The sequence below is a fragment of the Ambystoma mexicanum genome, chromosome 8, assembly GCF_040938575.1.
Source record: "Ambystoma mexicanum isolate Mex_15411 chromosome 8, UKY_AmexF1_1, whole genome shotgun sequence".
NCBI lineage: Eukaryota > Metazoa > Chordata > Amphibia > Caudata > Ambystomatidae > Ambystoma > Ambystoma mexicanum.
In genome coordinates, this window is record NC_090929.1 from 674,013,111 (window position 1) to 674,039,153 (window position 26,043).

Consider the following 26,043-nt stretch of genomic DNA (forward strand, 5'->3'; position numbering starts at 1 on the left):
AGGCCGCCAAGCTGAACGATTGTGGGGAGGGGTGCCACATGTGATGATTGTTCTGGTGTAGAAGGTTGGGAATGTGCGTTAATCTCATCGGATGAAGCACCAACAGATGCTGTAGTTAGCTTTCATGTTGTCCCATGAAATCGTGAAGGCATCCCCCGGGCAGGACGCAGCGAGCCCGTTCCTGGATGCATAAGGAGGTAATTTCTTGTTCGAAGAAGTTACAAAGAGGTCCACCTCTGGGGTGCCCCATTGGTGGAAAATTTGGGAGAGGACTTTGCTGTTCATTCCCACTCGTAACTGGCTGCCGACTGGAGACTGAGTGAATCCGTGGCCACATTGATGTGACCTGGGATGTGCACCGCCTGAAGCCAAACGTTGTGCTGGATGGCCCAGTCCCAAACCTGTATAGCCAGATCCACAAGATGAGGAGACTTGGTGCCACCCTCCTTGTTGATGTAAAACATTGCAGGAGAGTTGTCTGTGCGAACACGGACTACGCTGTCGCTGATAGTCGGTTGAAAAGCTTTAAGCATTAAGAAAACCTTCAGGAGTTCCAGGTAATTGATATGGAACTGCCTCTCTTGAGGCATACATACATCAAACACCTCGAGGAGGTGTAGCGTCGCTCCCCACCCCAGAAGGGAGAAGTCTGTAGTGACTGTTACTTGTGGGCAGGGCTCCTGGAAGGAGGTCCCCACTGAAAGATTGTTGGGGGAAGACCAACATTGTAGATCTCATCATGCAGGATGGAACTGGAATCATTTTGGAATCCGATCCAAAGCCTGGGTCCAGCAGCTCCGAAGAGCTAGCTGAGTGCCCCTCATCTTCAGGTGTGCAAGAGGCAGAGCCAACACACAAAAAGCCATGAGGCCCAGAAGTCTCTGGAACCACCAAGCCGTCATGTGAGAAGACTGGAGGAAGATTTGGCCCGTGGTCGACAGGTCTGCAATCCTGTCCATCGTTAAGAACACTCTGGTACTGACAGTGTCCCAACGGAAACCCAGAAAGATCAGGTCTTGAGAGACCATCATGGAGGATTTCCGCCAGTTGACCGACAGCCCAAGATGGAACAGGAGCTGAAGGAGTGACTGGAGAATGGTTGTAGCCGTCTGTGGGCAAGGACTTCGCAGGAGCCAATCGTCCAAGTATGGATATACATGAACCCCCTGCAGTCTGAGGAATGCTACGATAACCAACATCATCTTCATAAAGACACGCAGTGCAGAGCTCAGACCAAAAGGGAGTACTGGAAACTGGAAGTGTTCCGCTCCCACTGAGAACCGCAGATATTTCCAATGCAGGCTCCAAGTCAGAATGTGCATGTACACATCCTGGAGGTCCACCACACTGAGCCAATCGCCCTTCCGAAGGGAGGACTTTATTTGGCAGGGCGTGATCATCTTGAATTTCTCTTGGGGAAGAGATAGATTTAACTGGGAAAGATAGAGGATAGTGGCAGGCCAGCCTGGTTTGGTTTGGGCACTGTGAACAGACAGGAGTAGTAGCCCTCCCTCGTGCGACCGACCAGATATATCATTTGGATGACTTGTCAGCAGGGAGACTACCTGTCCCTGGAGAGGAGACTGCTGGCAGAGAGAAAAACCGGCCACCTTGCCGTTGTTGTTTACGTGGGGACCACCAACCGGAGCTTCACAGCGATCCTGAAACCCCCTGAACCCAGAGAAGGACCGAGTCTGGGACCCTGACCTCTGTGTATAAGGGGCCTTAGCTGGAGCCTTAGCTGGAGCTTGCGCCAGGACAGATAAAGACTTGGCGGCTTGGGTACTTGCCTTAGTCTTTGTGAGTTCCTCATCTGTGGAAGAATGGAACAACTCCTTGGGGGTTATTCCGAGGTTGGTGGTATGGGAAAAACGATGCCGGTAATCCTTTACCTCTACGGGCTATTCTGACCAACCAGACCGCTATTAACGGCATCGCACTTTACGATGCCGTAAATAGCGGTCTACGCGCGCGCACGCGACACACCATGCCGGCATTAGCGGCATGCCGTAAACTGGAGCTGATCACAAGTAATGCGGACATGCAAATAACGGCCTCCTGAAGGCCGAAAAAGAGCTTACCGGCATGGTGTAAATACCGGCATCTCCGAGAAGGTGTTAAGAACCCTGAGCAGTGTTTTACAAGTGCCACAGCTGCACACAATCAGCACAGCTGGAGGTAATGGAATGAGGGCCAGTACAAAAGGAGCACACCCACACACCATACCCCGTCCCACACCAAAATGATACCAATAGTTGTAGCATTACTGGAGATGGAGGCCCTGCTTGCAATGCCTCAAAAACAACAACAACAACCGCCACCACAGAGGAGACGCAGGAGGAGAAGGAGGGTGAGACAGGCCCAGCATGCCCCACCAGTGCAGCCACCGTTACCACACCGGCAGCCCCCAATCCCTTGTATCAGAGCCACCCCCTTCAACCTAACACCTGAGCAGATCCACACCCTGTAACGGCTTAACCGTGACACCATCACCACCATAGTGGACCTGATACACAACGACATAATGAGCCTCATAGAAATACGCACCGCCATCCCCCCTCTACTGAAGGTAGTGTCTGTGCTCCACTTCCTTGCCACAGGCACCTACCAGCACACAGTGGGGCACATGCATGGCATATCACAACCCTTATTTTCCCGGATATTGAACCAAGTGCTGGATGCCCTCCTCAAACACACAAGGGACTACTTTTCCCTACCACGGACTCCCCAGGAGATATTCGATACAAAAGTTGCCTTCCATGCACTGGCAGGCATGCCAAATTGTGTAGGTGCCCTCGACTGCACCCACGTGGAGTTGGTGGTCCCGCATGCCATGGAGGTGGCGTATCGCAACCGCAAGCAATACCACTCCATCAATGTGCAGATGGTATGCAACGCCAGCAAGATCATCACACATTGCTGTGCCCGACATCCAGGATCAACTCATGACTCTTTGGTACTGCGGAATTCCACGCTACCATGCTACATGGAGCGACATGCTGGACGACGTGCCTGGCTGCGTGGTGAGTTGCCTGACAGGGCCATGGCAGTGCAATGGGGTTGTGAGGTGGGTGGCTGCATACTCCACCTGGGTGGGAAGGGGGGGATGCATACTCCACCTGGGTGGGAAGGGGGGGATGCATACTCCACCTGGGTGGGAAGGGGGGGGGGGGGGTGCATACTCCACCTGGGTGGGAATGTTGATGTCAGTGTACACCATGACCCATCTTGAAGATGCAACCCACACCATTAGTCCATTGCACAGGGCACATAGCGGGGCCAGAAATGGGGTCAATGCATCCAGGGACATGTGCGCACAAATTACCTTCTTCTATGTGAGACTAGTACAGTTGTCCTACATGATTGTGCAATCACTTACCTTTATTCCACTCTCATGCAGGTGATTGTGGCTATCCCTTGAAGCCGTGGCTCATGACCCTTGTCCAAAACCCACAGACCAGACACGAGGAGGACCACAATCGTTCCCATACCCGTACACGTGTGGTGATAGAGCAGACCTTTGGCCTGTTGAAGGCACGATTTCGCTGCCTCAGCCGGTCGGGTGGGGCTCTCCTCTACAGCCATGAGAAGGTGGCCAAGATCACCATGGCATGTGTAATGCTGCACAATATGTGTATCCGTCGGAACGTACCCCTGCCCCCTGACATGGAACTGCTACCACCTGATGATGATGAAGGGGAGGAGGAAGATGTGGCAGGACATCATCACAGTGCCGATGCAAAGGAGGGACGTGCCGTGCGGCAGTCTTTGATTGCACAATATTTCTGACCCACAAGTCAGCAGAGGGTGACATATTGTTAGGACATAGGGCACTAGGTGTGGGGATACATGTACACTATGCAAGAATAAATGACACATGCGCAATGATGAATGTCCACTCTGGTAATTGTTTTGATGAACAACCGGTGTATTGAATTCGGAAATATCAACGTGAAAAACATACCCTCCACCACCCTCACCCCCCTCCACCTCCCCCACAAATCCCCAATACACCCTCAACCCCCTCTCCCTCCCACCACAACAACCCCACACTAGTCCCATAGGGTCCACGTAGCCCACATGTGGCTGGCAGTAAAGTCACTCTGCGCTTCCGAACTCAGGGGGAGGCATGTCCCGGCGGCGCAGCGCACAGCGTTGGGCATGTGTCTGCAGCCAGTGCAGGGAGGGGTGGGGGTCTTGCTGGAGCTGGTGGTGTACGTCCAGGTGTTGTCTTTGTCGCTGGGAGACGGCGGCCCCTGCCTTGGCCCGTGGAAGTGCTGGGATGGTTGCTCTCCAGCTCCTCACTGTCATGTCTGCCTGTGGGGGTGGAAGAGAGGGACGGCATGAGTGATGTTTGGAGAGCCAGCATTCATACATGGCTACGATAGCACATTCAGACAATTGTGGGTAATCGGCATTTGTGTAGGGAACGGCACATCATTCCATACTAGGGTGGTAAATGCATGCATATGTCAGTGTCACTCATGTTGGCCGGGTACTGTGCTGTCTAACATGCACACTGTTTACATCAACTACTCTGTGTGCCTCATGGAATGGGCAACTTTGTGTGGTATGTGTCATATACGTTACGGCCTTGCACCTGGCACTGGCTTGGGTCTCACTTGCTTCGGCATGATTCACAGGGGGGGTGTGTGTGGCCGACCATGCCGTGACTCCTTGGCCAGACCTTAGCAGTGACTTTCATAACATTTGCGTTAGCAGTATTTACTTTGGACACTCACCTCCATCAGTGGATGACGTCGCACCACACTCCATTTCTCCGACCCCTTCATTGGATTCGGCCCCTATCATGGCCGCACATGTCTCCTCCCACGGCATGAGTTTTATTGGCGAACTTGGGCCTCCTCCGGTCTCCAAGGCCTGGTTTCTGTTCGCAGAGGTCATCCACCTTTTGCAGCAATCCTTTATGGTGCGGGGGGTGTTGCCCACAGCGCTCACCTTCTGGCATACTAGTGCCCAGATTTCTTTTTTTTTCAGCACCGCCTCCCTACGCATGTCGCTGCTGAAAACAGTCCCAGCATGCTCGTGGAGGGTATCCACAAGCATTTGCAGCTCATCTGGGATGAACCGCTCCTTTCGGAGGCGGGCAGCTCCCTTCTTTGGCGCTTTCGGCATTCCTTGGTAGTTGCAGTTACTTTCCGGTAGGTTAACAGTGCGCCAGGGGTCCTGTGTGGTGAGGATGGCAATGGATTGGGTTTTTAAAGATGGCCGCCGTGCCCCTTCCAGTTCCTGTGCGATGACGCTATTTCTGGTTCCGCAATTTAACAGTGACCGTAAATAACAGTGACTGCTATTTACAGTCACTGCTAATGCCGCGATGCTCTATGGCGGTAGTGTAGTCTACGGTGCGGTTCATGACGGTAGGGGGTTTTTCGGGGCCTTTTGTGGCATGCCACTACGTCCATTACCGGCATGGCGCAAAGCTTTTAGCAGTCTATTGTCAGCTCAGACACGCTATTTGCGCCATGCCAGTAATGGACGGTACTTACCTCCAAAATCGGAATGAGGGCCCTCGACATCAAAAGGAAGGTCAAGTACTTTGTCCTGCACTTCCTTCGAGAACTTCGCCGCATGGAGCCACGCTTGGCGGGAGATGTCGACCTCTACCATAACGCCTCGGGCAGAGGTATCCACGTGGTGTGCCGCAGCCTCTAGCAAATCCTGTGCCAACACTTTGCCATCTGACAAACTGCCTTTGAAGTCGTCTAGCCTATGCGCAAGAATACATTCCTGGAAATCGGCTAGCTCCCTCCACAGCTTAAGATTAGCTGCCGCAAGGATGAGCTCAGTGTTAGCCTGATGAAGTGGAAAAGACTTTCTTGCTAATGAAGAAGTTTATCCTCTTTAGAAAGGATTTGGGCCGCTGCAGTGGAGGATGCAGAGGCTGGCTTGGACTGGAGGGTAGCTGCTGCCACCACCGTTGACGAGGGGAGCAGACAAGCCGACAAGGCTATATCTTCCGATGCGTGAGGCAGCGGTGCCCGAGCACGCCAATCGATCGAAGGGCAGAACGATTCTTGTTTTCCACATGGTGTGGAAAAGACTGCTCAGCCCCATGAGGAATGTTCCCAGCACCAGCCGTCGTGAACGTTGGTGTAAGAGAGGTATGCAAAATGGCTGCCGTGGACCACAAAGGTTGAGCCGCCATTTTGTCGACACCTGAGGCGAATTGCGTCACAGGAGAAAGTGAGGCAACTGTCTCCTGAGGGGAGTCAGGGGACTTAAGTAACACTTTAGCCTTGAAACAAGGATCCTCGGCCGAGCTGGTGCTGGCAGATCTAGGATGTTTACTGGACATCTTAGGTACTGTCCCAGAATTAGCTTCCAGTGGAGGAACCTCAGCAGAGCCGGTACTTGAAGGCCTGGGGTGCTTGACCGCCTTCTTTGCCCCCTCAACAGAACCGGTAGCACCACGCCGAGCGTTGAATGGTTGAGGAATGTACCTCACCGACAGGACTCTCAAAGAGGGTCCCTCGACTCTGACGGTACTGGATTTAGCCCCAAAAAGAGGAACCTCAGGATCTAACCCGGGACGTATAGCACTCACAAGAGGGGCCTCAAGACATGATTCGGTGTGGAAAGCTCCAGAAACTGAGACCTCAGGGTATACCCCAGTATCGGTGTGGAAAGCTCCAGAAATTGAGACATCAGGGCCAACCCCGGTATCCAGAGCCACAGAAGAATTGGGCTGAACTTTAGCACCCAAACAGGGCACCTCGGAACAATGTCCGGTTTTGGCAGGCCCACTGTGGGAACCCTTGGAGGAACCTCTGGTGTGCCTATTAGGCCCCTAGCAGGGCACCTCAGGGATGCCCCCAGGTAACAGAGCTACTCAAGTCCCTCCCAGTCCTGGAAGACCCCGGGAAGGAGTCCCCTGGCCGGGGCGCCCTGAAAAGTAAAGAACTTATCAGGTGTTTCTTCTTCTCGTCAATGAAGAGCTGCAAATGTGGTGGAGGAACGTGTTGAAACACCTCGTCCCACCGAAGAAGACGATGCTGGAGTGCCCAGACGGTGAGGAAGTTGCAGTAAAAACAGGAGTCCCAGCGATGTTCCGGGCCTAGACACTCCAGGCAAAAAGAATGGGGATCCGCCCTCGTGAAACGACATTCGCAGGAAGAACAGGACATGAATCCCAGACTCTCCATCATAGACGGAGGACTAGATGACGTGGAACCGGAGTAGGAGGAAGGACAAAGGGAATAGAGAAAGAAATCCTGGTGATGCTAGTGCGTCCAGCCCCAACCGCACAGAGAAAAGGACTGAAGGCCGATGCGTGGGCGGAGCTCAGGAGGATGGGGTTACGGCACGTGCGGTGGGGCCCCGCGTAAAAACAAAAGAAGGACAAAAACAAAATGTTTGATGCTTTTTTACAAAAGTTCTCCGGTCCCGTCCCAAGGACGTGATGTCCCACAAGTATGGAGGAAAGGGGACGAGATGTTGGAGTATGTGTAAATACTCTGCATCCCTATATCGACTTTTATCCAAAACAAGCATTTTCACTGATTATTAAATTATGTGACTCATTTTAAGAAGAACATAAAAACCGCAAATTCACTATCAGATCTTACTCCCCCTGTTCACCCAAGTTAAGGACACCATAGCCCAATTAAATTACTGACCTTTCAGGCCATCATAGAAGAAGAAACCCTTGCTGCTGAATATGGAACCCATATTGACTCTCAGTTATCTATGCCCAAAAACTGTCATTGAATATAAGATTCATACAGTAGCTACCGTCATCACTAAGTTAAGCAACACCTCCTTTCAAAGTGTTACTGTTTCAGAATTCCTGAAGTGGGTGCTGTCTTCACCATTGTTGAAGAAACTAAATGTAGATCTGTCAGTTTTAGACAACGTCAGGCTTATCTCGTACTTACCTTCCTTCGCTAAGTTACTCCAAAGATAGGCTTTCAAGCAATTCACTGACTAATTCAAGTATTTGGACTGAAGACAGAGCCCTCAGCTTTGTCAAGCCCTTTCTTACGGCTGATCAAGACAAGCAAAACTTGGTTACTTCCCCGCTCTCCTCTCATATCACAACCTCTGCTTAAACACTAGTACAAAAGAAATATTAAAAAGAGGCTGTCTGAAACTCTTACATATACATCAGGCATTTGCAAGTGGACCTGAACAGAGAAGATAGAATCATTTTCAGTTTAAACTGTGAAGGCCAAATCTGGTCAGGCTTGAAATCTCTTTACTGGCTACCAAGCAAAAAGAGACTCCAACTCACGTTATTCTGCGTTACCCACACATGTGTCAGGAAAGTTGGTCCTCCATTAACCATTCGCCCCACTACCAAAGAAAAGAAAACGAAGATCTACCACTTCAGAACGCCTTCAACAGAACTCCCCAACAAAATGGGAATTGAGAGGAAATCGATATCCATCCAAAGGCCTAACCCATTAAACTATTTGCCCATAGAACTCAAACCACAGCAATGATACTGGAGATTTAAGAAGGCACTGCAGGCAAAACGCCTCAAGCAAACATTGAGATATCAACAACAAGCAAGCAAAGGACTTTGAAAGGCACTTTTACATGCAACACTGCTGTCATTGCATTGCCCTTATGTTACAGTGTTGTATCTGTAGGTTGTTAATAACACCTGGAAAGCAGTATTCACTGTTTTTATGGGACTATTTGTATCCACTGTCTCAGATCTTCTCTTACACCCTTTTGACCCCTCACGCTTATACACAAATCAAAATAAATGAATAGATTGTAATTGTGAATTTCACTGAATCTGTAGTGTATGCTTTGGTTTTATATCTCGTTATGCATTTTGTGATCTATACACCATATAATATTGAAAAAAATACTGATAAACAATTAGTTTTATCTTGAGGCTGGAGAATATCACTGGCAGCTAAAATCACAAGTATAGGTATTGTTTGAAGGAAGTGCAGTTCTGTTTAGTTACATGTATTACCCTACCACTATAAAAGCAGGGACACAAATATATCAATTACTTTCATAGGACTATCTTGAAACCAATTTTAGCTGATAAAGTGCGATATTAACAAATCCGTCACTTCCATTATCTTACAATCTGCAGTGTTTTACTCATCACAACATCTAAATAAAACCATGGTTACTGGTACATATTATTATGCATTTGTGTTTTTAATCTTACTTTTTTTGCAGTCTGGGTCAGCATGCACTTTGCGCACCAACAACCCATACTTGTAGGTGGTGATGTTGGGGTCCTGAGAGAAGTCCAGGAAAGGGTTGCCACAGCTGCTGATGCGCTTTATGGATTTGGGATTGGGGTCTGCAAGTTCCGAGAGTGACCGCCTTAACTCTTCCTCATCTCTGTGAAGATACAAGAAGAGGACAAGTAAGAACAGAGAAATCAAGTTTCACGTCAATTTCTTAGTGCACAGTTGACTTCACAAAGAAATATCTGCTGCATTGAGTACTTGTTGAACTGCTAATTAGCGTTAACCAGTCTTTCTTTCCGTCAATCACATAGTGTTACCTGGAAGAATCAGAACTTGTACTCCTCTGACTCTTGACTCAATTCTGGTCATTACATGCAATAAATCTAAACTAATTGACTTAAATATTTAATTTTTATGGCAAAAAGTCAATTAGATTCAGAGTAGGAATTAAACTCACCAGTATCACCATTATGAATTTTACCCGAAAGACAGAAAAGGCCTCTTTTTTTTATTACAATCTTCAAAGATGTGATAATGCCCTACTTAGACTGCTTGTCCAAAGCCATTCAACATTTACATCTTGTACCTTAACCTTACAATGAGCTTTCAGAGAGAATTGAGAACAACAACTGAAGGAGGAAGGGCAGATGGTGTGAGCATAGCAGTACAATGAAGTTAGGAAATGAAGAAGTAACATTGTTTGATCCCACTATATTGAAGGCGTACCTTCGTATTACTAATGATATGGTGGAGAAAGTCGAGCATGATTGAGCAGAACACATTTTGATACATTGGCTGCCAAACCTACACCTGCTTTGGCTTCAGAAGAACAAGTTACTTACCAGCTGTAACGTTCTTTCGACTGGATGTTCCTCCCACGTATTTCTCATCTTGTGATAATTCGTTATCGCCAGCTTCGCTGCTTCCGATTTTTTTTTTCCGCAGAGGGCGCTGTGCTCAAGGTCGTGGCATTGATTGTCCCTCGACGGGCTCCGTTCCGTGTCGACGTCACTGATGGTATAAGTAGCTCGAGCCCCGCCCGTTGGCTTCAGTTCTGCTTTTTAGAGGAAATACTCGTGGAACATCCAGGCGTATGCTGTGACTGATAGGCCCATCGTGAGAGGAAAGTGTAAGAAAACGTAAACTGTATTGCGGGGTAGGCTGGGAGGGTCGATGAGGAATACGTGGGAGGAACATCCAGTCAAAAGAACGTTACAGTTGGTAAGTAACTTGTTCTTCGAATGGATTGTGTCCTCCCACGTATTCCTCATCTTGTGATAGACTCCCATAGCAGTGATCAATTTGGAGGTGGGAGTGCTAGTTTTTGTTTTCATGGACTGAGTGAAGTACCGCTCTGGTAAATAACCCCTCATTGGAGGAGGAGGAGGCATCTAAGCAGTAATGCTTGATAAAGGTATGCATTGATGCCCATGTTGCAGCCGAGCAAATGTCTTTTGCAGGGACTCCCCTCTTCAAAGCCGCAGAAGTAGCCATTCCCCTAGTGGAGTGAGCACGTAGCCCATCCGGTGGGTCTTTTCCTGCTAATCTGTAGCATTCCAATATAGCCAGAATGATCCAGCGGGATATAGTTTGTTTTGTCACCGCTAACCCCAATTTACGACCTGTGTAACCCACAAAGAGTTGGTCATCTTGAGGTAATTTTGTCATTCTTGCCATGTAAAAGCTGAGGGCCCTCTTGGAGTCCAGTCTATGTAATCTCTCCTCTTCTTTTCCCAAATGAGGAGGAGGATAGAATGTTGGTAAAATAATTTTCTGTGACAAATGGAAGTCGGAAACTACCTTCGGTAAGAAAGATGGTTTAACCTTAAGAACTACCTTATCCTTGTAAAAGATGGTATATGGAGGTTTACATGAGAGAGCCTGTAGTTCACTAACCATGCAGGCTGATGTTAATGCCACAAGAAGGACAGTTTTTAGTGTTAAAAGCCTCAATGGACAGGAGTGCAGAGGCTCAAATGGTACACAAGTTAGGAATTTAAGAACTAAGTTTAAATCCCAAGTTGGAACATGAAACAGTATTGGTGGATATACATTGGTAAGTCCTTTTAGGAACTGTATGATTAATGGAATTTTAAAGTAAGAAACCTCTTCCGATGAGTGCTTAAAAATGTACAGCGCAGCAAGATATCCTTTGACTGTTCCGATCCGGTGCCCCAGATTGGCTAGATGTAACAGGAAAGAAAGCACCATTGGGGTGCCACCTTGAAAAGGGTCCACATCCCCATCTTTGCACCAGTTAATGTACTTGTTCCAACGACACTGGTACAAAGATTTTGTTGCTAGCCTTCTGGCCGAAAGCAAAACCTCCATTACGTCATCCATAAGATCCCAATCCTTGTATCTCAACCTCTCAGAAATCATGCCTGTAGATTGAGTGTCTTGACCTCTGGATGGAGAACCCGACCTTTCTCTTGCGAGAGAAGATCCTCTCTTTGTGGAAGAAGTACTGGAGGGCAGATGGACATGTCCAGAAGGTCCGGGTACCACGTCCTCCTGGCCCAGTCCACGTCCTCCGGGCAATTAGGATCATGGTTTTCCTGAACTTTCTCAACCGCCTGATTACTTGAGGAATCACGTGGACTGGAGGAAACGCGTACAGCAGGGGAAAATCCCAGTCCACCACGAACGCGTCTCCTAGAGCTCCTCTCGGGGGAAATTCCCTTGAGCAGTACAGTTCGCACTTCCGGTTTACCGTGGTAACGAACAGATCCAATTGAGGGGTTCCCCAAAGGGCGAAGATCTCCAGAAGGACTTCCTGAGCTAAATCCCACTCGTGGGAGACTGTGCTCTGCCTGCTCAAAGCGTCTGCCGCCGTGTTCTGGTCCCCGGCTAGGTGAATTGCCGATAGAGAGATTCCTTCTCATATTGCCCAGAACCAGAGCTGCATCGCCTCTCTGCACAGAGGTAGTGATCCTACGCCTCCTCTTTTGTTGAGGTAGTACATGGCCATTGTGTTGTCCGTCATTATCAGGACATTCTTTCCCTGTACAGAGGGCAGGAAGGCCTTCAGCGCTAGTCTGATTTCCCTCAGCTCCAATAGGTTGATGTGTAGTTTGGACTCCGATCGAGACCAACGTTCGCTGGTTGTCAGATCGCTGGTGTGAGCTCCCCACCCCATGAGTGAGGCGTCCGTTACTACTGTTATCTCCGGCCATGGTTGCCAAAATGATTCTCCCTTGAAGATGTTGTTGTTGCAAGCCCATCATAATAGATCCTGAGCAACTGCGCTCGGGACTTGCAGAAGATCTGACATATTCCCCGAGAATTGGGACCACTGAGTTCTGAGGGCCCATTGGAGGGAACTCATTCTCAGTCTGGCCTCCGGCACCAGAAAAATGCAGGATGCCATGAGGACGAGCAACCTCAGAAAATCGAAGGCCGGCAGATGCTGGGCTTTCTGGAATTTTGTTACCATCTGCTGGATGTGGAGAGCTCTTACCTCGGGCGGCAAGGCTTTGCCCGAGGAAGTGTCCAAGATTGCTTCGATAATCTGGAGTTGTTGGGATGGTATCATGTGGGACTTCTTGAAATTGAGGGAGAAGCCCAGGTTGTGTAGGAAGTGGCAGGTGATCGACAGATGTTCCTGAGCTTGTTCTGGAGAACGTGCTCTTATCAACCAGTCATCCAGGTAGGGGTAGACGTGAATCCCCCTCTCCTGAGACTCTCTCCCACTACCGCCATCAGCTTGGTGAAAACCCCTTGGAGCGGAGGTCAGCCCGAAAGGCAGAACTCGAAACCGATAGTGAGAACTGCCAACTGCAAACCTCAGGTATTTTCTGTGCTTGGGATGGATTGGCACATGAAAATAAGCATCCTGAAGGTCCAATGATACCAACCAGTCTTGGAGTTGGAGAGCCTGAAGGATCTGAGAAAGGGTTACCATCTTGAAGTTGTCCTTCCTGAGGAACTGGGTCTCAGTCCTCCGTCCTTCTTTGGGATGAGAAAGTAAGGGGAGTACCAACCTTTGTTCCTCTCCGCTACAGGTACATGTTCTATTGCGCCTTTCTCTAGCAGGGTTAAAATTTCATGCAAAAGGAGCGGGTCTGGAATTCTGGTAGAGCTGGCTCCTGGTGGATGATCGTGAGGTCTTTTTAGGAAGGGAAGGCAGTAACCTTGAGCTACTGTTTCCAGTGCCCAGGCATCTCAAGTAATGCCTCGCCATTCTTTCAGATGCTGAGAGATTCTGCCTCCCACTGGTGTTTTGTATGATAAGACCTCAGGGTGATTTGGAGGCGGCTGCAGGAGCGGCTGAGGGCATAGATGCCGTTCCTGAAGACGGCTTTGTAATCTTTCCTCGTCCACCATGAGTGACATTCCTGTTGCCCCTTTGAAAAGCCTGTCCTCTTCCTCTACCAACAGAACAGTAGTATCGAAAAGGACGACCCTTCCAGGAAAATGAGCCCGAATAGGGTTTCTGAGGCTGTCGCATGGAGGCACTAAGGGATTTAGTTGCCGCTTTTGAGGTCTGTAGTTTTTCTAGGCTCTGATCAGCCTTACTACCAAACTGCTTCGAGCCATCAAAGGGCATGTTGAGAAGTCTGGTCTGCACATCTGGTGCAAACCCCGACTTTCTCAACCAGGGAAATCTGCAAAGCACTGTGCTTGATGCCATGGATCTGCTAATACTATCAGCAGTTTCCAGTCCAGACTGGAGACATTCCCCCATTTCCTCCTTCCCGTCTTTGACTATATTCAGGAAGCCTTCACTTTCCTCGCCTTCCGGAATATGTACAGCCGCCACCGATTCCCACAGGATATGTGTGAACCTGGCCAGGATACAGGTGACATTAGTTGATTTCAAGGCCATGCTACCTGAAGTTAAAACTTTACAAGCCCAAGCATCTACCTTCTCATCCTCCCTATACAGAGGTATGGTTGGGTATGCTGCCTGTCTCGAAGTAGTAGCACCCTGAAAACCCGACTTTCTGGAGTAGGGTGTCTATTCAGATATTCTGGATCAGAAGTAGAAGTTCTGTACTTCTTTGGAAGATTACTGTCTACTGCAGCAATGCTATCAGGTTTTTCCCAGTTTCTTTCAACTGTCCTTTGAAGCGCCCTATGGAAAGGGAGAACTGGATCTTTCTGGGGTCCTCAGACTATTATGTCCATCATATCATCTTGCTCAAAAGTAGGTGAGGCTCTTCCCCAACCCATATACTCTATCACCCTGTTCATCAAACTCCTGTACCCTGAGTCTGCATGTTCTGCAGGATCAGGTGCAGCAAACTCCAATTTAGGTGATGTGTCAACACCACTTGCAGAATGTAGAGTTTCGCATAGGTCTCCCATTTTAGTTTCAGGTTTTATAAGTTCCTCTGAAACTTGTCTAGTGCCATATTTTACTGCAAAAGGAGTGACATCTTCATCCTCCGAGCCAGATTCTTAAAAAATTGAAGACATGGACCTAAAAAAATCTGACTTGGGTAAAGGTGTAAACCTTCTCTCTTTCTCCTGATATTTTGTCAAAGGAATAGGTGTTTTCTTCGAAGGGGTCGAAGGAACCTTTGACACACTCGACGAAGTCTTCGATAAGGGCGTCGAAGATAGTATAGGCTTCGTTGTCGAAGCTGTCGGCGCCGATGGCGTCGACGAAGTTGCACTCGACTTCGACAACTTCTGCTTTTTATGAAGGATCGGAGAAACACTCGATCCTTGAGGATCTCTCGACGATTTGTCGACTCGAGTTTTATGGGTACTACTGGGTTTTACCGCCATAGTTCCCGACTTCCCTGTGTCGTACCGTGGAGCGACCGGGGTCTGGCTTTTCTGAGGTTTCTTTGAGGGGGTCGAAGCCTCATTCTCAAAGACCTGCATCATTTTTCTTCTAAAATGTTCACATTTTGTAGGGGAATCCGATCTTGTTGGACATCGAACCAATTCAATCAATGTATCGGATGATGACGATGGAGATCTATGTCTCCTCTTCAGTTTTTTAGGAGAAGACGAAGAAGATCATCTGAACCTACTACGAGATCGGGATCTCTCCGAATGTTTTTTATGACGTTCCGATTCCTTTGAATCGGACAATTTCTTATGCTTTTTAGACGAGGCCTTCAAAGTGTCCTTTGACGCCTCCCACCCCACCGCTTTCCTCTCACAGAAGGCTTTCTCCGTCATCGACTGACAGGAGCCACAGTCGCTGGTTCGATGATCTGAACCCAGACACCAAATACAGATGCAGTGAGGATCGGTGATAGACATCTTCGACAAGCAGTCGATACACTTTTTAAACCCAGTTTTGGGTGTAGAAGCGGTTGATGATGAAGACATTTTCTGACAGAAAATCTCGAAGTGCGCCGTTCACGAGAGCGAAGCAATCGGAAAAACGGAACTGAAGCTAACGGGCGCAGCTCGAGCTACTTATATCATCAGTGACGTTGACACGGAACGGAGCCCGTCGAGGGACAATCGACGCCACGACCTCGAGCACAGGCCCTCTGCCGAATTTCATTTTCCGAAGCAGCGAAGCTGGCGATAACGAATTATCACAAGATGAGGAATACGTGGGAGGACACAATCCATTCGAAATATGGTTACAGGTAAGTAACCAAGACTTCTTCAGCAATGGATCCTTCATAGATTCACATGCTTGAATAGAATAACAAGCAGTGAAGCATGCCATGCCCTTGTAAAACACAGTTGAGTTTTGTAACCTCATTATTAAGCAGAGCACTTTAACTCTTAAGCATGTTAGATAACCATGGAAGGGGAGGAGGGTAGAAATAGGCTGCTCCTACCTTATGAAAACAGGTAGTGGAGGACTGCCTCTCTGACCACTGACTCCCTTCTGGTGTCTTGTGCTAAGCAGTATTGCTTGCCAAACGTATGGAGTGTGCTCCAGGTGGCTGCTCTACAAATGTCCTTTATGGCCACTCCCGCTTGAAACGCTGCCGATGCTGCCCTCCCTCTGTTGGAGTGTGCAGTCGGCGGGCCATGGAGTGGATTGCCTCTGGATTGGTGGAAGTGGCTGATGCAATTCACCACACAGCGTGAAAGGCCTTGTTTTGATATGCACTGTCCTTTAGTGCGACCTGAGAATGCCACAAAGAGTCAGGGACATGTACGAAAATCTTCTCTTAGTTGGATGGAACTTCAGCGCCGTGAGAGATCCAAGGACTGAAGGGCACGCTCTGCTGCTGACGAGTGGCTGCCACTCCGCTACTGACAAGTAGTTGCTGAAAAACGTAGAGAGTACTATTTGCTCTGACAAAGTCATCTCAGAGACCATTTTCGGGATGAATTTTGGATGCGGTCTGAGAATCAGGCAATCATTTTGAAAGATGGCTCTGTAGCCAGGGCCTGAAGCTCACCAATTCACCTTGCTGACATTATGGCTACTAAGAAAGCAACCTTCCAGGATAAGAAACGTAAGTCACATCTATGGATGGGTTCATAAGTTGCCACCATTAATGCAGACAACACGGTATTCAGAGGGTAGGTTGTGCGACATAGGGAAAGTATGTAGCAAGCCCTTGAGAAAAACCTTGACCGCAGGGTCAGAGATGAGCAAATTCTTATATGGTTTTGTGGTGTAAGCTGATATGGCGGAGAGATGTATTCTGGTGGATGATTGAGATAATCCGCTCTTGGCCAGGTCTAGTAGATAGGGTATCACTAGGTCGTCATTTACTGCTAGCGGTTCCAGCTGTGATGTTGCACACCATGCGGTAAAACATGTCCACATTTGGTATAAGTGGAGCGTGTGCATTATGCACTGGAAGCTCTGAAAACCTCCCAGCAATCTGCGGGCAGTGTTAAGTTTGCCAGTTTTTGCTGTTCTGGAACCAGTCCTTGAGGCACAGACTGGCTGGATTGTGATGGAGGATCCTGCTGTTCTGTTGAGTCAACAGGTGCAGGTGTGGCCTGAGGTGACAGGGCGCCTCTTGAGACATTCACAGAAGGGTCAAATGCCAAGCACTTGCGCTATCAAAGGCATCGGGGAGAACCCATAAAGGAACCTCCTTGTCCAATTCAGTGAGAAGGCTTCCCCCAGGGATTGGTTTTCCGGGTACCTGGAGGCAAAGCGAGGGCACTTCACGTTGCTGTTGGTTGCGACTGAATCGATCCGTGGCTGGCCCCCTGTGCAGAAGATTCGATTCAACTCCTTGTTGTCCAGTTCCCATTCGTGGGACGATGACTAATCCCTGCTGAGTTTGTCCGCTAGAACATTGTCCTTCCCTGGAAAATGTTCTGCGCTCACTTGATCTCTGTATTTGAGCACCCAATTCCACAGTTTCTGTGCTTCTGGCAGCAGAATTGCTAACCTTGTACCTCCCTGTTTGTTGGTGTAGTGCATGGAAGTTGGATTGTCTGTCTGGACTGTGACCACTGGGCCCGTCAGCACAGGCTGGAAAGATTTCAGTGCCCAACGTATAGCCCTGAGTTCTAGGACATTGATGTGGAGGGGAGAGTCCTTTGGCAACCATGCTCCCTTTGCTAGAAGCTCACTCCGATGTGCTCTCCAGCCTGACAGGGATGCATCTGTTCCGAGGAGCAGTGTTGTGGTGGGTGCCTGATATGGCATGCCTTTATTTAAATTCCCATCCTTGGCACACCAGAGTAGTGCCTCGTGAAAGGACTGTGTGAGGTTTACGACATCTTCCCATGAGCCGCAGGCTTGTGTCCACTAGTGGTCCAGCGCTTCCTGGATTGGTCTCATTCATAACCTGCAGTTAGAAATCAGGTATATATAGGAGGACATCATGCCCAACCGTGCCTCCAGAAACCAAGAAACCAGCCGTAGCATTGCACTTATCCTTTTGGATGACGGACACACTCTCGGGATGCAAGTATTCAACTCTGCTCCGAGTAAGAGGGTTGAGCCGGTAACGGCCATGATTTGGGTTTGTTGATGGAAAAACATAGAACTTCCAGCATTGATCTTGTCTTTGCGACTGCTGAGGCTGCGACTCCTTGTGAGTTTGCCTTTATTAGCCAGTCGTCTAAATGTGGGAAACCTCTATCCCTATTCGCCTTGAGTGTGCTGCCACTGGCGCTAGCATGTGAATCAAAGCTTCAGATGACAAACGTTACTAGGCACTTTGTAAATAATGATTTGAGGCCAAAAGAGAACCTGTGGAACTGAAAATGTGTTTGCCTCATGAAGAACCTGAGATACCGTCTGAATGCTGGGTGGACCGGAATATGGAAGTACGCATCTTCTAGATCTAGGGTCGCCAAGAAGTCGTTCTTGTTTAACCATGTGAGCACCGTTCGAAGAGACGTCATCTTGAATGTTATGCGTCTGATGAATTTGTTTAAGGCACTTAGGTCTAATATTGGGTGCCACTGTCCGTTTTTCATTTTGATGAGAAAGAACCGAGAATAAAACCCTTTTCTTCCCTGGTTTTGTGGGACAATGGCCGCCTTCTGTACAAGCTTGTCCTCTTCTACTTTTAGCTGCTTCAGCAGATGGACCCTTCGAGGTTTCAGAGGTGGAGAAGGTGGTTGGCCCAGAAATTCGATTGTGTGTCCTCTTTGCACCACCTGTAACACCCACCTGTCGGATGTTTCTTCTTGCCATTGGTGTAAGTGGTGGCCTCACACAGGGGTGCGATCTGGGTGGTGTAGAGATCTCTTGTCAATTTCTCTTAGCCTGGGCCCTTGCTTGGCCCGACCCCCGTTGCCGCTTTGCATGTGGTATCTAGTTGTTGACTGTTGGTACCTGTTGCGAGCTTGGTACTAGGTGGAGGAGGATCCTTGGGTGTTGAAAGATCTGGTATGCCTTCTGTATCTCGTGGTGAAGCAGCAAAATGCACAAAAGGGATGGCAGTCTTTGTCTTTATCTCTCAGCAAGCTTATCACCCTTGCTGTGTCCATATCAGATTTGATTCCTTTGAGATGATCATTATATTTTTACAGAACAAGTCCTGCCCATGAAAAGGCATGTCCAGGATCTAGGCCTGCACATCCAGCCTGAGGTTTGTTGTGTTCATCCAGGCCTGTCTCCTGACCACCGTACCATGGCGCATCTGTCAAAACACGCATTCGGCCATGTATACTGCTGTGTCGATCATATTATAGGATATGGCTCCACAATCCAACACAATGGGCCTCATTACGAGTTTGGAGGTAGCCATGCCATCATTACCGGCATCCCGGTATGTCCCCATTCCCATGTGAGCCCTTATAGGGCTTATAAGGCTCACATGGGAATGGGGAGGATGCTAACAACGGACCCGTTAATGACAGGTCCGTTGTTAGCATCCTGGTCTGCTTGCAGGTGCCAAGCAAACTCGTAATGTGGCGGCCCGGTATGAATGTTTTTTTCAGGCAGAGCTCCCTGCCAAATCTTGCCATCATTGTCAGCGCATTAGCTGCTCTTACAGTGAGCGAAGCTGTTGACACTTGCCTGTCCTTGGTTTCCAACTTCCAACCTTCTTTGTCTGGAGGGGCTGTCAATGGTGAGGACGGGTTAGTTAGCTTCTTCCTTGCCGCAACCGTGATTACAGAGTGAGGCTTAGGGAGCCGTATCAGGAACCTTATATTTCTTCTTCCGGATGAGAAACCAGATCGGGGACTAGATCATATTTTCTATCCTGCTTCCCATATAGTGTAGAGAATTGGATGGTTGTAGAGCACAAACTTCTTTTCCTTGCAGGAAACCTGAAGCTTAAACAGCTCAGTTGCCTTAGCTATTACAGTGTGAAAAGACACAACATCATCCGGTGGCGAAGTACCCCCTTGTGTTTTTCAATAATGTAGGTGTCCCATTCATCGGTACCTTGATCCGGCATATCCCTGGGAAGCTCCCCTTCCTCTGGCTCATCATCCTGTGTATCCGGATCTGAGAAGTCCCAATATGGGTCATCCCTAGGGTCTGGGTCATACGGATCCTCTTGCCAGTCTGAGATGAACACTGTGGTCTGGGCTGAAGTGTCCTGGATCCTTGGAGGTGGTGATGTCCTTGGCGATGCACCTCCTGGTAACGACTTGTCTCGGGAGCCTGCCTGTACTGTAGTGGAACGCTTCTGCTTTTAAGGCTTACTAAGTGGTGGTGACCTGTCTGGAGGTGCTGGTGATCTGCTGAGATGATCAGTGTGGAGCGGTATAATGTGTGTATTGGGCAGATATGTCTCGCTGTGGTGACTCTGCACCTACTGTTGCAGGCAACCTACTCTTGTGCTTCATTTCCTCTCTTCTTGGTGGTGCTGAGACTACTTCCTTGCCTTAAAGTTGATGGTCCTCTAAGTCGAACTCTCTGCCGTCTTTGGAATTCTTCAATGATCCTTTGCATGGATTGCATGAGTGCCGGGTCAAAGGGCTCTGAAGTGTCCTCTGTGGTGGGTTGCCAAGATGGGCTTTGTTCCTTTGGTGCATATAAGGGTGGTTCAACCTCTTCCTTAGTATCGGAACACTCTTCCTGGAATATGATATCTGGGAGTTCCGCTGCTTGCCTGATCGGCGACAAACTTCTGGCTGTTTCCAGGCTGCCTGATATTGCTGTGATTTTCTCCTGTCTACCTGCCGTGGACATAGAAGATCTTTTGTCATCGACCATGGACGGCTAACACTGTGATGTAGACTTTCATTCTACCGTATAGACTGATTTTTCAGTAGACGGGACGTTCGTAGACTAGCTCACCGTACTGGTTTTCATGGACGGATCCTCTGTCGAAGGATTATCCATCAACTGTGTTCCGGTGGATGGCTCCGTCGAGGACGACTTCGTGGATGAACAGTGTTTCATCGTGGATGAAGACTGTTTAGCCATTGACGAGGCCTTTGAGGACGAAGTTTTGACCATGGACAAAGACATTTTAATAGTCATCGTAGAAGAACGACCGTCTGTGGACGACATCTGTGTTGACAGCCCACCTTATTTTGGTGACAAAGAGCCACTCATGGACGGTGTAAAGGAGATACTCATTCACCGCGGTCCTGCCAACAACCGTTCTGATGATGGAGACTTAAGGAGAGGCTCCTTACCTTTTTTTTTAAATACTTGTATTTATTGGTTTTACATAGAAACAAACATCAAACATTATAACGTCCCCCTCACGCTCTCCACTCCCACCCCTCGGGTTGCATGACATCGTGCTTTCAAGGGTTCCTTTATGCATTGAAGATGTCTGATACTTTGATATTATGGGGACACCATTGTTCCATAAAGTCTGACTGGAGATATTGCAGAGTCCCTTTCCATTCCTTTATAAACCTGTCCCTCATTCCTTGGATTATGTGGGTGATTTTCTCCATCGTTACCTGGGCCCATACCAAGTAAAAGTCAATGGGGTGTTTTTATTCTTCCAGTTCTGGGCAATTGTTGTCCATGCCGCGATGAGAAGTCCCATAAAGCTTCTCCACTGTGATTTATTGTATAGCCTTGTTGTGTCATCTCTAATTCCACATAACCACACCCCTTCTCCTATCAGCCCCACATCTGGGAACATTTTACCCATCTCTCCCTTAACTTTCTCCCAGAAGGGCTTTATGCCTTTACAATCCCACCATATATGTTTCCACTTTCCTACTTCAGCGTATTCTCACCAGCATTGATTTGATGTGTTGGGGAACATAGAATGCAGTCTTTCTGGGGTATAGTGCCATTGTGTCATTATTTTGATCCACATTTCTCTGGTCTGTGCCGAGCGAGTCATTTTGGGAATCAGTTTCCATAGATCCTCCCACTGTCTTTTCGTTGGCTCCACCCTTAGCGTTCTGCCCCACTTAATCATGTATGACCAGACCATTTTATTTCTTCCTCCTGTGAGTTTATGAATTTATACAGAGTCGATACCAATTTTTTTGCCCGTGTGTTGGAAATAATGTATGTCTCAAACGGTGTAAGAGCCCTAGTTGCTGCTTTGGCGATGATCGGGGAGTTTAACCAGTGTTTTAACTGTTCGTATCTATATTTAACACCTTTTGAGAGAGTGGAGCTTGCAGCGCAGGATTCAAGCGACCTGATTACATTGTCGACGAACATTTCGCCTATTTTTGTTATGCCCGCTTCCTCCCAGTTATCGTATGCCCCTTGTTCCATCCCTGGTGGGAATTGCGGGTTTCTGCAGATGGGAGTAAAGGGTCCCAGCGTTGTGGTCATAATACCTCTCCATGTTTGGCAATCCCACGCCTCCAACGTGGTCTTCATTATTTCGCTTATCCCTAAGTTATTGTGTCTGTGTTGTCTCTGTTTCCAGAGAAGCTCTACCAGTGGGGTTCTCGCAACTGCCCTGTCCGGTTTGGCCCAGATCTGCTGCGGTGTTCTCCCCAACCACTCCCTCAGAACCTTAAGCTGCGCCGCCTGATAATATTTCTTGAAGTGGGGAAGCGCCATTCCCCCCTCCCTGGTTGGTGCCGTGAGGACTGCCCTAGGTATTCTCAGAGTTTTCCCTTTCCATATAAAGGAAGAGGCCAATTTTGTTAGAGTTTTGAAGAACGTATGGGGGACGCCCACTGGGAGAGCCTGAAAATAGTACAGCACCCTTGGGAGGATAGTCATCTTAACTGACTGAATCCTGCCCCACCAAGATATCTGTAATGCTCCTTACCTTTTTGACTGGATTTTCCTTCAGGAAGGTGGCTCTTATGACTCTTGGACCCTTTTGAGGACATGGGAGCACCCTTGCCACTCTTCTTCTTGGTCTTGTGGGGTGGAGGGCCTCCACTTTCTACTGAAGAAGCTCTTCTATTTGAAGCTTGTTCTCAGTACTTGTGAGAAGAGGTAGGGTATGTCTTGGATGATTTCTCATCTGCTGATTGTTGTTTGCTTTTCAGATGAAGCAGGAGCCTCCTGTGTCTGTCCTGTAACGTTTTTTGTGGGAAGGACTTGCAGATTTTACATGCTTGAATATCATGAGGGTATGAGCAGTAGATACAGTACTCATGTGGGTCCCTCACAAAGATGAGCTCCTTTTTGCACCTACTGCAGTTTTTAAACAGGGAAGTTTTCTCTTTTGTTGATTCTTTCATGACTGTCTCTGCCATGAGGTGCCTCGAGGAAACTTTTCACTCAAAGAAAAATGAGTCTCCTAAGCCCAGAAAACTGTCAGTGGGTAACAGACACCCTTCTGATTTAAATAGTACACAATATGATTGAAGTTATTTTATTTATTTATTTATTTATATAGTGCAGATTGCTCGCAAGCATCTGGGCGCTAACATAAAGACAATTGGTACAAAACATGTAATCACAGGTTGGGTTTATGTCTGGTATGCAGTTATGTCTGGTGCGCAGTGATTTATTTGAAGATGTGGGTCTTTTGTTTTTTACAAAATCTTGTGTAGCTCTTGTCTAGCCTGATAGTGAGAGGAAGATTGTTCCACATCGTGGCTGCCTTATTGTGGAAAGCTTTGCCCAAGCCATTTGTTTTCTTCACCCTCGTTGTCTTAATTAGACCTTTGCGTTGCGACCTGTGTGAGAATCTTGGCACATACGTAACTAATTTACTTTTAAGATAGGATGGAGCCTTCCCGTAAATGCATCTGTGTGTTAGTGTCAGGGATTTGAATAGTATTCTGTCCTCCACCACAAGCCAATGGAGGTTCCTTCTGTCCTCGTTGATGTGTTCCTTTCTAGTTTTATATTTGATTATCCTGACTGCGCTGTTTTGAATTACTTGGCACTTGGCAATGAGTCTTTTTTTGGCACCTAACATAAGGGCACTACCGTAATCCAACCGTGATAGGATAGTTGCTCTAGCTATTGTGGAACAATTTGCTTCGCTCAGATAAGGGTGTATTATTCTGAGGAGCCGTAGGTGATAGGAGCAGGTCTTGTTTAGTTGAAGGACTTGGGCTTCTGCGCTCAGGGATACATCCATGTTCATTCCTAGCGTTTTTACTTTTGAAGATTATGCTATGAAGATTGTTGTAAAAAAACAGATGAAAGCTCCAAGAGCTGAAGAGGATTCCCCTTATTTAACTGACTGTGGTGAAAATCTGAAGATGGCTGCCTGGAGTGGAGCTTAAGCCCTGAATATTCAAGCATGTGAATCTATGAAAGATCCAATGCTGGAGAAAGTATTTTAAAGCCCCAGAAAGATGCAACCTGAGTGCCTGCACATGATACAATGCTGCAAGTAGACAGTTTTCCAGCAGACCTCTTACCCACACATGACACATTGTCTACAGCAGACAATTCACATAATGTATTGTTGTGCTAATTAATATATATTTATCTCACAATGTTTACTTCTTAGAACAATTCAAAACACATTTCTTAACTAAAAACATTTTGCTCAAGTGGTCAATGTTGATCACTGTTCATGGTTCAGTGACACATACCTGCCAACCACTCTCAATTAAATAAATGTAATGTTATCTTCCGATTTGGACAGCGATACATTTCCCAATAGTTCTCATGAGCCACACACATCATAAAGTATAATATATGTCAATGAGTCAATCAATGTTTCATATAATTAAAAAACTCTCTCCAAGTCTTTAAAATAGTGGTTTTGCATATCTTATGGTAGAAATATGAGCAGTGTAAGGATATGACGACTACCCTAAGTAGCAACATATAGGAGATAATTTTGTAAATCCCCAGAGTATTAATTCATGTGTAAAAACGATGTGCAAAGGGTGTAGGCATGATTTCACAAATGCTTTAACACTCTGGGGGATTTTCTTCATTTTGACAGGCCTGAACGGCGGCATCAAACTAAATTAATGTTTTATTGTTTCTGCCTCTCCCATACACTCATAGTGATAAAAACAAATGCATTAATGACATCTGATTTTGATCAAAGCTGGGCGATTTCATCGGGATCCACGTTAAATGCTTTCTGCCATGAATACAAGGACGGAGGCATGCATGCATGTTTGCAGTACAAAATACAAATAATTCACTGTTTATACTTCAGAACTCAAACGATAGAAATTGCACAGAGGGGATGGCACACGTTGGTAATCTCCTCTGCCCAATTGGCACCATTTAGAAAATGAGGACCACAATGATTAACAAAACATTCGTTTGGGTATAAGGGTTGGAAAATGTATGGAGAAATAAACTCAAATATTTAAAGTTGAAACCTTGTTCTCTTAAATTATGCGTCACAGTACTCTAGGGAAATATTGAATTTGGATGATTGCTCTCATCCATCGCAACTCACGGTCGAAAACACGTGAAATATAACAATTCCTGTAAGTGGGGGAGGCGAACAAGGCTGCCTGCTGCCACTGCGTCACCTATAATCCCCAGACCTGGGAGGAAATATTCGTATCTTGTTCTTCATGCAGGGCATACAAATTTGCTACTGTGCCTCGATCTTTCTTGTCTGCAGAATGCACAGTGGTGGAGCTTTGTGGAAATTCCTCAAAAGCTGGGATTGTGTACTGACAACAAAAATAGTTTTAAAAAACTACAAATGGTACAAAACGGGCTGTTCCGCAAAAGTAAAAATAAATCCGATTTTTTACTTCTATAATTATGGCCTAAACTACCATCAAAACAAGACAATGATACGTGGCACCATCGTTAAAACAACTAAGTAGCACAAGCAGTGTCAAGTGAAGCTTCAAATGCCACAATACTGCCATCATTACCCAGTGTAATCACCATATGTTAAGGTACCACCCCATATGTGCAGACACTGCCATCATGTGATATGTGAAGACTCCCAAAAGGCCTGCATGTGCCTTATAAACCACCACATAAAATGTATGACCTTGGAAGTACTGCCATTATATGCCAAATGCAGCCTCAAAGGCCCCATAAGGTCTGATATGGTCACCACATGGGAGTTTAAACCACATGTCCAGGTGATGCTGGCATATGCTAAAAGCACCCTCAAATCCACAAATAATTCCACTATATATCTGATGTAGTTACTGTATGTAAGATGGACTTTATAACTAAAAACATTCCTAAAAACATAAGGAAGCTCATATT

At 47.4% G+C, this 26,043-nt stretch overlaps 1 protein-coding gene across 5 annotated transcripts in view; it reads right to left on the reverse strand.

Annotated features, from left to right (window-relative positions):
- Positions 1 to 26,043, reverse strand: part of PSD (pleckstrin and Sec7 domain containing) — a 1,402,592-nt gene that overhangs the window by 261,361 nt on the left and 1,115,188 nt on the right. For 4 of the 5 annotated variants that reach the window (XM_069610471.1, XM_069610469.1, XM_069610470.1 and 1 more), the window contains exon 12: positions 9,158 to 9,336. In XM_069610471.1, coding sequence (XP_069466572.1) covers positions 9,158 to 9,336 — 179 coding nt within the window. Of the gene's footprint in view, positions 1 to 4,039; positions 4,318 to 9,157; positions 9,337 to 26,043 lie in introns of those variants that run through there. The other variant, XM_069610473.1, reaches the window with a different exon arrangement.